Source organism: Suillus subalutaceus (genome assembly GCF_016647625.1).
Source record: "Suillus subalutaceus strain FC151 chromosome Unknown DFJ58scaffold_132, whole genome shotgun sequence".
In the NCBI taxonomy this organism is placed as follows: Eukaryota; Fungi; Basidiomycota; class Agaricomycetes; order Boletales; family Suillaceae; genus Suillus; species Suillus subalutaceus.
Window position 1 is genome coordinate 108,416 of NW_024540381.1, and position 13,121 is coordinate 121,536.

The following is a 13,121-nucleotide window of genomic DNA, read 5'->3' on the forward strand; positions in this document are numbered from 1 at the left end:
AAGAGCCATAGAACAATGAACAACATCCTAGAATGACATTGTAATAAGATAGAAGAGCTGTGATCAGGAATAAGACAGGTTATTGAGAAAATATGAGGACACGGACCAAACCCACTCACCTTGCCAATAGGGACACCCTGAGGATGTATACTGATCTAAAAAGGACCAGGGGATGTAAATAACACCTAGAAGTGTTAGCACAGCAAGTTTCAGGACATACCAGTGAGTTGTAGTTGAGTTAGAGTTAAATTGAAGGTTTAAGATGTATGTGCGTGGTGCATTACACAAGATCACACAGTTGCCATATGTGAGTCGCAGTGCAAACACATACACATTCTCTCGATAATCACTTGTTTTCATCCTACCTCAACCACAACTGGCTGGTATGTCCTGAAACTTGCTGTGCTAACACTTCTAGGTGTTATTTACATCCCCTGGTCCTTTTTAGATCAGTATACATCCTCAGGGTGTCCCTATTGGCAAGGTGAGTGGGTTTGGTCCGTGTCCTCATATTTTCTCAATAACCTGTCTTATTCCTGATCACAGCTCTTCTATCTTATTACAATGTCATTCTAGGATGTTGTTCATTGTTCTATGGCTCTTATGTCCTTTGCACACATGCTGGATATCCCTCTTGGTATGGTAAGTCTTATGGTTCGCTTTTTGAGCATTTTTATTGCTAACATGTTCTTCTCTTCATGCACACCCTCCAAGATGCTGCTGGTGCTTCTGGTATGTTGTTCTACACTGTCCTGTACACAAGTAGTGCACTCTGATCGTCATGGTAAGTCTCTGCTCACATTTTCGCATTTTCTGTCATTTTGATCTATATATCTCATCTAGCTATTTTATCACCAGGTTTAGCGGGTCATATGACTCTAGTATAGTTATAATACCCTACTTTAAAACCGCTTGTGACCTCCTATCATCAGTGAGTAGTTATGTTATCTTCTGTGTGACCTTTGGCTGACCCTCTGCCTTGGTCGCTTTTTTGCAGCTCCAGGGCCTTCTCTTCACTTTACCCTCACTCAGGCATGTCTATATTACGTATATTAATGCCTGACTGATGTCTGTGCCCATGTATTCTACTCTATCCCTCTCCTTCTCTTGATGTTCTCCCTCAGAGCGCCCTTCTCAGCTTCCAGTACCCTGTGAGTTCGATTTCTTTTTATATAGCAATATTCTTACATCTAATTGGTTTTTTTTCGACCAGGGAGCAATGGGTTGAGGCCCAGGAACGAGGTAAAGGACCTATGTTGCCTCTGTAGTATTGATATATATATACACATTTATTCTGGCATCACTTATGTCCGCTAATGCGAAATATACGTTATTTAATGATACTCTACAGGTACAGTGAAAAAAACTGTGAAAAAATGTGTTGAAATGGTGGAATAGTTGAGCTCGCTGTGTGCAACGGTGAGCACGAAGGTTTCGACAATGCACGGAGTGAGCGTGCGACGAGCATGGCTTACCCGATTTGGTATCATATTCACGCTGCAGTGAAGACTTTGGCACTGATTATTATAAGTCACTCTTTATTGACGAGATATTGAAGGAGGCTTGCAGCCGCTGTATTTGCCTCTAATTAGAGGTGCGAACGCTATCTATTATCACCTCTAATTAGAAGGATTATGTGGGAGTCACAGGTGGGTATGAACTCCATACCATGCATGACATCATGTGATTGGAGTCACTGTTAGAGGATTGTGTACTGCGGTGCTTTTCATCACGGGTGATCTGAAAGCATTGTTTGCATTCTCGACTTCTCATCGTTAGGCACCATCAGGACCTAGAAAATGAACATACTCACCAATCAGTCGAGCAAACAGTTTGCCCTCCAGACCGATATTTCACAGACTTGACGCCAAGGCAATTCACCGCGCCACAAAAATGACATTGGTAGTTAACATCAAAGCCTGATTTTGTCTCCTGTTGAATGGTAACCCTCAACACAATCTTCATGCCTGGTTCAATGCTTGACCATTTGTGGCTTGTGAGTGGGGTTACTTGCATGCCCTCATCAATGCACAAATCATACTTTCCTTCTTCTATATACCGTCTTTGAATTTGGGCTTCAATTGCATCGCATTCGAACAGAACTCAAAGCATGTTATTAAGTTGCTAAAAACAATTTGACAAGTAAGCTTTTACAAAATTTTGACGCCAGCGAGCGTACCTGGTATGAGGTGCAGCAGCTCACTGATATTGCATGGTGGTGGCCTGTCGCGTCTACTAGTGTCACGCAGCCAAGCGCGACAGTTCCGGCTAAATGGATGCAGATGACTGCTCAATATCCTGAGGACCATCCTGCCGCCTCCATGAAATTATAAATAATTCGTGTGTTTCACGTTGACTTTGCATTTGTGATGACCACTGACCACAGAGTAGTGAGTAAATGCGAGCAATCTCTAGGGAGTAGAACACAACCAAACACTCCATCAGATAACGGTCAATGTCAGTGGAACATCCGGTGATAGCTTGTGTGACAGATGTGTATGCGAGACGACATTTTTGCAACCTTTTCAGGCGGGCTGAGGTGTCTTGTAGCTTCCTGAGTGCGGCTCAGTGTTGGGTAAATTCAAGCGCACATTCATAAGGGGTTTACCTAGCTAAGAGGTCTCTCCGGGAATATTCAAGAGGATCCAGGGCAGGTGGGGCGTTGCACAAATGGTAGTATAGTTGATGGAGCCGCGACGTCAGGTCATCTAAGGCTGCCTTGTTCTGGTTCGCGTCTCTGTGATGGTCCCTTGAGATCCAGAAATATCCTCATCATTCGATAAGCACTCACATTTATAACTTGCAGGATTTGCAATAACCCGCCAATAGCCTGCGTTCATCGGAGTACCGATAAGTGGAATTACACCCTGTAACAGCCTGGCCCAAGGGCAAAGCTACCTGAGCGATGTCGAGAGCTTCACGTGGACAGGGGATGCGACCCAAGGGTACACTGCGGAAGGAAAGCCTGTGGGGGGTTCTTCGAAACCTGGTTTACTGCTTGCAGAAACCGGATGCACTGGCGAAGAATTCGAAGAGAGCATTGTTGCAGGAACGGGATTAGAAATGTCTGTAGGGATAGAGCTATCGCCCTCATGGTCGGCGGTTGTTAAGTTGTGTTGTGTGCGTCCTTGGTTTTTAGGGCGCTTCAAAACAATTGCAATGACCTTTTCGAAGCCCTCAAGGGACAACGTAAATTTAAAAGGCATTTTGATCAGTTGACAAGGTCAGAGGATAGGTCAGAGGAGATATAGCAGAGCGAAGGAAGGAGGGCAGGAAGGCGGTTGAGGTACTTGACCGAATTAACCATCAGGAAGCCATGAGGCAGCTAGCTGTGCATAACACAGCCCTAGCTCAATTCTACCAATCAAATTCATACGAAGCCTTACGAATTCGAAGAAGAGCTTCCATGAAGCATTCAATAAGGCTGCTAGCTGTGGACAACTGGTAGCAACCCTAGCCCAAATTGCCCAATTCTATGTCGGAAATTTCTAGGCACCATTTTAGGGCCTCATAATACGTTTCAAGGCATAATTTTCACACACTGCCTCGCAATCATGTTGAGTAGAACCGTTTGGATAGTTTTCGAGATCGTAACAGTCATCATGTTCTTGAGCGTCTTCCTATTTGAGAATTGCAGATTACAGCGGTCACGGTGGTCCGGCATGAGCCTCGCCTTTGACACTGGGCAGATGGTGTACAGGCCCAGGAAGTCGACAGGAACAAGGGGTGGGCTAAATGAATGCCAGCTTGATGATTATGGGGGACAACATCCGAGTCAGATGACGGTGACGGGTTGGAGTACCTTTACAGCGCTTTGATATGTGTGATGTTTGACAGGGGTTGGACAAAGTGACGGGAGTCCGAGAAGCCTTAAGTACGTCTGCCGCGGCACTATCTCAGGCTTGGCGAGCGATGTAAGTTGCACCCATATGGAGCGGTGGGGGAAGTTCGAGCTTCCAATATGGTACAATACCGAGCAGCCCCCAGAGAACAACCTCATGATTTGAGCGCTTATTTAAGAGATAAGAATGGCAACGGTTTTGGATGTCCACGTGGTCCACCTGAGAGCAGGACGACTCCCACAGTCCTTACAATCGACAGTAATCTACCTGCACCTTCCTAATGGCGGAAGAGGCGGCAGTGCAGGGCATTATTATAAGCACGACCCCCAGTCGAGCATTTGGAGAACATGAAGAACCCGTACTCGCAGTCGCAGTTTTCCCCGATATGCGACGAATGGTTACAGGCTCGGGAGACAAGACACTTCGTCTTTGGGACCTGAAAGACGGCGTGGTATTGAAGATAATGGAGGGGCATTGCGACTGGGTTGGGGCAGTGGCGATATCACGAGACGGGGGATTAATAGCAAGCGGTGATGAGAAGGGGGAGCTCATTACCTGGGACGGGGACACTGGGGAACCTCTCACCCAATCCTTCCAGGCTCACTCTTGCATTGACTCGTTGGATTTTTCACCAGATGGCGCGGTGTTGGCTACTGGTTCATGGGACAAAACAACGAAGCTGTGGAACACAAAAACGTGGCAGTTGCAAGGAAATCCAATCAACTGTCATGATTATGTCAACTGCGTTCGGTATTCACCATCTGGCGAACATCTTGCTATTGCAACACTTGGGAAGATTCAAATATGGGATACGAGCACTAGGGAATGCATTATAATCTTTGAAGGTCACGCGGCTCATACATCGATCAGTCGAGCAAGCATTAGACCATTCAACAAGTCACTCGCGTGGACGCCTGATGGTAAACGCCTTCTCTCAGCAGGCACAAATGCCGATGCTACGATACGAGAGTGGGACTCAACGAGTTGGGAGCAGGTCAGTGGGAGTCCCTGGAAAGGCCACAAGAAGCAAATCTGCGCCATTACAGTCAATTCTGCTTCTACCCTGGTCGCCTCCGCATCGTATGACAATGATGTCCGCCTTTGGCGGCTCTCAGATAGACGAACTATTGCCATATTCCGACACACTCGCTGGATGCGTTGTGTTACCTTCTCCTTGGATGGTGAATACATCCTTAGTGGAGGAGGGGATAAGAAGATATCAGAGTGGGCAGTACCGGAGGACGTTTTACCTGTTTCCAAGGTAAGTTCCACTCTTGATTCATACAACACACGGTGTTACCTTCATGTAGAATATAAACATGACAGCCCGGAATGCATGCATATCTGGTGATTTGCCTATCGCTGAAGAGCTGCTAACACAAGAGATCAACTCTGATCCCAACAACTACATCTCCTATGCCGACCGCTCATTTGTCATGGCGCGAAAACACGACTGGGACCGTGCGCTTCGTGATGCACTTATGGTGAGATACAACTGATTCATTTCTTAAGAAAGTAACATACTAACTTTCCATGGTGTCAAAGTCTATCAGCATTCAGCCCTCCTTCACAGGCTGCACCTCTAAAGGCATCGCCCTCTGTGGAAAAAAAGCACTTCAAAGATGCAATGAAAGCATTTGACCTCGCGTTCATGTTTACCAGCGGAGATTCGACGGCCATTCATCGTCTTCTCTTGATCAAGGCATGCTAATCAGTTCTCCCATACTCCCTACTTCATTGATTTTCAGGCCATCGCACTGTTCAATGCAGATCAACATGAGGATGCAATTCTACGTGTCCAGGAGCTAGCCGCCTCTTGTCCCCACGCCGATACTCTTGCTTGTAGTGTCGTGGAAGTGAGTGTTGATCCAGCCCACGTTCGTGTGCCGTTGACACAGATTTTTTTGACATCGCATATCAGGCGTATCTACGCGTTCAACTTGGAATCAATGCGTTGGATGGCGCACGTCACAATGAAGCTGCTGACCACTTCGCAGCCGCTGTCAACGGCGGTACTTGCTGGTCTAAATCAGCCCTTCAATCTCAATATACGGACTTTGTGGTGGTACGTCGATGTAATACAACCGAAAATGTGTTTCATGTTGGATTAAACTTTGTGCTTCTGTAGCTCTTCGGATGGGACCTCGAGTCTTTGTGGCAAACGGCAAACAAAAACCTTTGTCACGCACTCCTTCACGCAGGTAAACTTCAAGAAGCCCTTGAATCGTACAAATACATGATGGATATGAGTGATGAAACCACGAAAGCCAGCTGCCTTCGTTGGTCCGCTGGTAAGTCTTCAGTCATGCCACCCGCGCTAAATTTTCACCCGCGTTTCCACTCAGCTTTCAAGCAAAATTGCAGCACACTCTGTGCTGTCCAACGGAGATGTTGCAGCTCGCTGCGAGTGATTATGACGTGGCTATTCGTCTATACTCGGGAGCGATCAAGCTAGATCCCACAAGCGAAATCATATTTGCCAGCTGCAGTAAGGCAAAAATGAAGAAAGCGCTGTGGGAGGAAGCGCTCGTCGATGCGCAAAAGGTTCGATGGCATCAATTCTTTTGTAGACAATACTTATTTTCGATATACATATGTAGGTCATCGAACTCAACCCATCGTCTTATATTGGATATCAGTTGAAGCACGAAGCATTTCATGGCGCACGGCGCTACGACGAATCAATCGAGGCCTTCCAAATCATGCTCTCCAAGTTGGATAATGCTACCGAGACGCAAATACGAAGTAAGCCTCAAATAACACACGCATCAAAGTGCTTGACTCTTTCTCCAGAGCTGCGCCAGCAGTATATCAGCCCATCAGAAGCGGATGGTGCTATCCGAAAGGGCATCCACGTTCAAATGGAAAACGCCCCACTTCGTCTACTTAACACCTCCACTGGGTACTTATGTGATCGAGACGCACAGATTGGTTCCTTCAAAACAAGCACAAGGTACAAGGAACTTTTGTTATTGACGATGAAGCATGAAGACCTCCGCATGGAGCGCATCAAAAAATCGGTTGCGATGTACTTCCGTTGTGCTATGCTATCCCACAGGTGGGGAGAGAAGGAGCCCCTGCTGTACGACATTCAGGAGAAGGTCGTTTATAAATTGAATCCAGTTGGAGGCATCGTGAAGTTGCAGTCATTCTGCAAAGTTGCTCGCAAGGGCGGGTTATCGCTGGGCATGGGTTGACTCATGTTGCATCGACCAAAATAACAACTGTCGAACTCCAAAAATCACTCAATTCCATGTTTACCTGGTATCACCAATCAGCACTCACGATCGGTCTACCTGTCGGATGTTCCGCCTTCATCAAAGTCCGGCGCACTGGCAAAGAGCGCTTGGCACACACGGGGATGGACCGTTCCGGAATTCCTTGCTCCCAAAGCTATTCTTTTTTACCAATCAGATTGGACCATATATCTCGACAACCGCTCTCCCAATCACAAAGAGTCTGTTGCAATCATGCAGGAGTTAGGAGATGCGACAGGCATAGATCCACGGGCCCTTGTCGCCTTCCGCCCGGGGATGAGAGGAGCACGAGAGAAACTCCGATGGGCGTCGACACGTGTCACCACGTTACAGGAAGACATCGCCTACTCGTTATTTGGCATATTCGGTGTCCATTACCTATAATTTACGGCGAGATGAAGGAAAACGCACTTGGGCGACTCTTGCAGGAGATCGTGGGTCGATCGGGCGACATTACCTGCCCTCGACTGGGTTGGATTATCATCCGAGTTCAATAGTTGTCTGCCAGCCGACATTACATCATACGAAGCTCCGCCATGTGTGCTACCATCCCTCTCCGAAGATGACATTCAGACATCAGTCTCCTCTCTACGAGGTGCTGGGGCTGTAGAGTTGGCTTTGAGAATATACACCGCACTCGACAACCTGAGCGCCCCTCGTTTCTCCCACCGCCGGCTGCAACTACCTTGTATCGCATTTCCTATCATAGAAGTCAGACGGAGACATGGCCAAGACCAGGAGACACCGATGTATGAAGTCGAGACGGACGGGCTTGGTGACCTGCTGATCACCACGGAAGACAAGCTGATTCCGTTCTCGCCGGCAAGGCCCTGACCCCTTGGCAGACATTCTTGCTTGTCCGTCCATGGAATCGTAGCCTCCTCGAGCTGCCTAATCCTTCAGATGATATACAGAGCATGGAAAATTCGGCTGCTCCTCGCTCTGCGTTACCCGATCCGCTCGGCCTTTCTCCTGGAGAGAATGAACCAGTTGATACCGATTCTCATTCGCGAGCATTGCGATTGATTGTTCGCCTTGGACAGCCATTTAGCGCATTTTTGTTAGCACGGCAACACAGCGGAGAATACAAGAGAATTGCGTCGAATCGCGATATCGTTGCACAAGTTAAAGACATGACTTCTGTTCGCGACATGATGGACATCAGGACATTAGAGATATCGTAGATGTATGAACACATGCTTTGAGTGATTATCACTCCTACCTTGATAGTACCTGTATACACCGAGGAATCATACCCCCTATATTTGTGTTCATGGTGGCTCGCAACAGGAAATAGTGTAGCCTAAGCGCGGGCTCACGTATAGAGCCTTGCCAAAGGCTTCATTTTGAAGTACCCTCGACCTCTTCGGAGCGACTCGGCATCCATGCTTCCTTGAAACGCTCACATCCCATGACGGAGCACTGGTGACACAGTCCTCATATCTCTACCACAAGTTGTCTTCACCTTGAACTACTCTCAGATTTGATCGCATGGCGCTGTATGTATCAATACATCGATGCCTGGGCACCTTTACAGCTTACCTATAAATTCTGTTCAACAGAAAATGTAATCCATTCGGCACATTTTGAAGATGAATCATGGAACCCAACTATAATGAATTAGCCATAGTTCTAAGGTTTCCAATACGCTTGCGGAAAAGTAGAAAATGGTCTTATCCAGAACACTTGGCAGTCGTCTCCTGAGAGTCGTTGGCTGTGCATCACATCAAACTGAATGATCTCCATCTCCTTGGTGATGTGCAATCACCAGTTTCATGCTGTGGCCCACATTCTGCTCTCCTCGCTCTCCAAAGGGATTGGTGAAGGACTTTGATGGTCGGGGGTTGTTACTAACATGGAAGTGTACTTGCAGGATGATGAGACAGAATACGATCCCCTAAAGAAGAGTCTTATAAACAGTTGTGTTTTAGCCAAGTAAACTCACCACAACAGGAGGGCCAATATCCATCGCGGGGTATTGGCCGTTTGATCCCGTCAAGAATGCTAGAAAGGAGCGCAAGGACACTGGTAGCATATAAAGCGCCGCTTTCGATGACGACAATCAAAACAGGTAACAAATGAGTAGGGTTATCTGACATGCAACGACGGCTGTGGTAGATGCGCCAGGAAATTAAAGCTGTCATATCCTGGTCGTCATGAGCCTGCGGATCGGCTGTGAAATAGACGTACTAGTGCAAATAACAGCTGATAAGCATGGTCAATGCATAGAAAGTTGTGATAAAACCAGGAGCGATGGTGTAAACAGTCGACCCTACGCCGGCTCGAGAAAGGCACCAGACAATATAGTACCCGATCGCTACAAAATGTCACGGGATGAGGAGGTGCTCGAATGATACTTTTCGACGTGATACGCACCCCCATTGGTTAACAGCACGATACAACCAGGAATGCCAACCAAGAGACTTCTATTGTTGAGCACATAGCACCGCCAAACCTACTGCCCTACTCAATGAGAGAACGATATGGCAAGTGAAGAAACTCACAAGGACAGTATCAGCAACAGTGGGCTGCGTGATGTAAAGTGCGGTTTTTGCGAGTTCCAACGGTGAAGCGAGGTTGGAGTAGTAGGCGTCTGCACCGATTGTACGCGCACTGAATACGAACGCTTCTAGCGCTCGAATTAAATCGATGATTAGATGCTAACGAACCTTGTTGAGTTATTCAAGTTGTCCCAAGGGGTGTGATTACACATACGGCAGTTGCAATGCAGAGTAGCAAGGTTGCTACTGGGATAAGGAGGTCCCGTTGAATACCACATTTCTTGAGCAGTATGACCAGCGTCAACCAGTACAAAGTGAAGAACACGCCTACATAAGAAAAGAAAATGAACACTATAGCTTCTTCCAGAAGTCGGTGACGCACCGTAAAACAAAGTCTCTAGGAACAACGCTACAAGCGAAGCTTCGGGCAAAGTTATACCCATAATTATAGTCAACAATGTCCTTCAAGGACAAGCTGAACCAAAGTTATGTGCAGGTCAACTGCAAGTACTAGTCGTCCTTGTAATCAAGATGAAGGAATGTAAGTATCTCGCAATGCGAAAGTCGTGTCGAGTGATTCGTGATGGGTGTCCGTGCTGCAATGCATCCAATAAACTCGACTTATATGCCTAGTACTTAAGTGTAACGCCGTCTGACAGATTACCTCAATGCTGTCCAAGCACCCTTGGCATCGCTTTTAAAAAAGACGTTCACAGCCCGGCTTCTTTGATGCAATAGCTGAGTACTCGCACATACTAGTATTAAAAAACAATGTGTAGACCGTGATAATGATGTCTTGCATCAGGAGCACCGAGAATAAATATCAGAGGGTCCGCAAGAGAATACGAAAAGCATGGAGGCAGGCGAGGTGCCAAGAGGATGGTGAAGAAGTGCACAGGCCCGGGAGGAGGGCAACGAAGGCAGAGTTATATTTTTAGAATGTGGTTCCCTACATGAAGCCTTCGGTCTAGGCTCGGCCCACTTTATTGACACCGAGGAGTACTGTTTCCAACCTGAAACCGTATCAGACGGTTGCGAACGAACTGTCTTTCTACCATTCACAAATGAGATTCTAAAGATGTCAAAGGTTTCATGATCATTCTTAGACTCGATGCTTGAAATTAAAACAAGTTTTAACTCGCAACTTTCGCAAGGCACTGACAAAACGTGAGCTTATTAGCATTGATAGACAATGATAGGAACCAAGTCCATTAGATATGTGACTTCCTCGCAAAATGTGAATTCATTCAGGCAGTATTTTTCATGACCTGGATTCATATGCACTCAGCATCGTAGCACAGCATTCTTAGCTTCGATGGGCTTCTCTCTGACCTATATACGAGATCTTGAGCATAATATTTAATGGATGAAGTCCGAATTTATCGCGACTCAGGCCGCGGCTAGAATTCGGGTTTAGACACAGAACAGTACCACGCACATACAGCTTAGTTCAAGCTAGACATGACATTTTGAATAGTGCTTCCATCGCAACAAAAGTCCCTACAAGTAAACAGTTTCCAGACTCGTGCGACTAACGTACAACAAAGAAGTAAAATCTGGTACACCGGGAAGTTCCAAATAGATGAATCCGGTGGGTACCCTTCTCCACCTATCCTCGAAAGAGCGATACAGTCGTGACACTCCGACCAAGGGGGTTGTCTGTTCCCCCACCACACTTCTTTCCAACAGATAAGCTGCCACTTCTTTAGGAAGACCTGGGTTTTCCGAGTCTTCTGCGGGAATATAGTGGAATATGCCTAGAGCATATTGTCTGTATATTCCACTGAACCCGTAACCTCTGGAGTCGATCCTAACCTCACCAATATCATGGTATTGGCAGTGAAATTTGGGATTTTCGATGGGCCGGCCATCAAATTCGGGTTGAGTCATTTCAAGCGGTAGAATGACCAACGGAATACGCAATCCCCTGCTGGTCAACATCATGTCAAGTCGACCTATTGTGACAATGTCGGGATGTCCCACAAAGCTAGCTGGAGATGCGGGAAGAGCAAATGATGAATGATGTCTGGCCGGCTTTCCTGCCTAGTTGAGCACTGATGAATCCCCGCCAGCTTGCATGATGGCTTCAATAAGCCTCCCGAATGCACGCTCTCCACCTTCTCCGTATGCGATTTGCAGGCTGACGTCAAATAGCCCCATGAGTGAATAAGCAACGTCCTCTGCCCGCGTAGTTTTTCGCTGCGCAGCCCAGGTCATCCGCTTATCAATATACTGAGGAACGGGCTCGAAATCGATGAGTTCTGTTTCGGGAATTCCGGTAACTTCTTGCAAGACTGTCATGAGAGGGGTATCCTCTTCCTTGTCGTCGTCTTGCTCGGTCAACCGCTGCCAATCCTTGTTGAAGAATTTTATTTTCCTGGGCGCCAGAAGTTCTTGTAAAGTCCACCCTCTCATGAACCACTCTTCTAATCTCAGGTCTTCAATAACAGTTATCCCCCCAAGATACGCGATGCAGATGGACGAATTTCGGTACCAGCGGAACATTGACCGGATCGACTCGTCAAGCTCAGCACTGCTATTCTTGTCAATGCAACATGTATCTGACCACAGAAAATGCAAGTCAAGGCGTCTAGCCTCTTCGCAACACTTTTGCAATTTTTTGTAGCCAGGACTCTGCACTTCGTTCTCACTGGGACTGTGCAAGATGTGCAATGCATGACGGCCTTCCTTCAGCCGAGACGTTACGGTGGACAACGAATGTCTGACATTCGAGGGGCCAGACAGCTTCTTCTCCATCATGTCTTGGTATGAAGGTTCTCCTGTATCTAGCCACCGATGGGAGAGAATACCATATTCGACTTTGCCCCGGACAAGAGTCGGGACGACTGTTTCTCTCGTCGACGGCGGCGTGACTCGGGCACGTGCTCGGGTTTCGGCTATCAAATCTTCAGTAATCTCCTTGATGCGATCCTGGAAATGAGTCTTCACGAAGTTCCGTCCGACAAGTTCCATTGTTGGAAGGTAGATCAGACGAATTGGGATATCATTCATGACATAGCGATTGAACTCATCCAGAACATCCTGAGCAGGACTCTGGCCTTGGTTCGTACTTGTATTTTCTGTCTCGTCAGAGCACGGCTCGATTTCAGTAATTCTCTGCTAAATATACAATCTGTCAACGGTGTGTTTGGTCTCAACAGGTAAATATTCACTGGAGAGGACAATGGCTTTCGAGCATTCCAGAAATTGAGGGACTGTCTCCACCACTTTCGGAAATGGCTGTGCTCAGCGGGAGAAGCTACAGGATTTGCATCTTCTTTGGCTGTCCTAGGAGGCTGGAGAAGTTACCGTTAGCGAGCATACAGGGAAAGAAGCCTGATTAAATCTTGCCTCCAGAGGGAGTGGCCCGTGGGATGTGATCACAGCCTGTGACTGTGATACGGTGTGTTGGGGATTGTTACTCTGTACCTCTGGGTACATGAGGTCCATCGGAGACTGATTTGGGAGTGACGAGTCAGGTGCCAACTAGCTAATAGTCTGTATTCAGCAAAATAAATCAA

The 13,121-nt window shown here is 47.1% G+C and overlaps 3 protein-coding genes across 3 annotated transcripts; all 3 read right to left on the reverse strand.

Moving 5' to 3' along the window:
• Nucleotides 1-2,894: 2,894 nt before the first annotated feature.
• Nucleotides 2,895-3,206, reverse strand: DFJ58DRAFT_732770 (uncharacterized protein; the record flags this gene model as incomplete). Its single annotated transcript, XM_041386213.1, has 1 exon — nucleotides 2,895-3,206. One exon carries the CDS (start codon nucleotides 3,204-3,206, stop codon nucleotides 2,895-2,897), a length of 312 nt encoding a protein of 103 aa, XP_041239203.1.
• A 5,453-nt stretch (nucleotides 3,207-8,659) lies between these two features.
• On the reverse strand, nucleotides 8,660-10,283 carry DFJ58DRAFT_810085 (uncharacterized protein). The gene is made up of 8 exons (XM_041391379.1): nucleotides 9,983-10,283; nucleotides 9,815-9,927; nucleotides 9,604-9,759; nucleotides 9,476-9,554; nucleotides 9,303-9,416; nucleotides 9,126-9,236; nucleotides 9,045-9,103; nucleotides 8,660-8,996 (listed from the first exon to the last, which is right to left on the reverse strand). The coding sequence occupies exons 1-8, from the start codon at nucleotides 10,041-10,043 to the stop codon at nucleotides 8,826-8,828; spliced, it is 864 nt and encodes a 287-aa protein (XP_041239204.1). The 5' UTR covers nucleotides 10,044-10,283; the 3' UTR covers nucleotides 8,660-8,825.
• Nucleotides 10,284-11,469: 1,186 nt separating this feature from the next.
• Nucleotides 11,470-13,063, reverse strand: DFJ58DRAFT_88734 (heterokaryon incompatibility protein-domain-containing protein). The gene is made up of 2 exons (XM_041394673.1): nucleotides 12,774-13,063; nucleotides 11,470-12,720 (listed from the first exon to the last, which is right to left on the reverse strand). Exon 2 carries the CDS (start codon nucleotides 12,610-12,612, stop codon nucleotides 11,644-11,646), a length of 969 nt encoding a protein of 322 aa, XP_041239205.1. The 5' UTR covers nucleotides 12,613-12,720; nucleotides 12,774-13,063; the 3' UTR covers nucleotides 11,470-11,643.
• Nucleotides 13,064-13,121: the final 58 nt, after the last annotated feature.

Bases quoted from the DNA above. Each gene is read 5' to 3' on its own strand.
- DFJ58DRAFT_88734 (XM_041394673.1), bottom strand. From the start codon at position 12,612: ATGAATGATATCCCAATTCGTCTGATCTACCTTCCAACAATGGAACTT.
- DFJ58DRAFT_810085 (XM_041391379.1), bottom strand. From the start codon at position 10,043: ATGGGTATAACTTTGCCCGAAGCTTCGCTTGTAGCGTTGTTCCTAGAG. The intron at 9,760-9,814 runs GTATGTGTAATC...AAGGTTCGTTAG, and splicing joins TACTCTGCATTGCAACTGCC to CATCTAATCATCGATTTAAT. The intron at 9,417-9,475 runs GTGCGTATCACG...GACATTTTGTAG, and splicing joins CGTGCTGTTAACCAATGGGG to CGATCGGGTACTATATTGTC.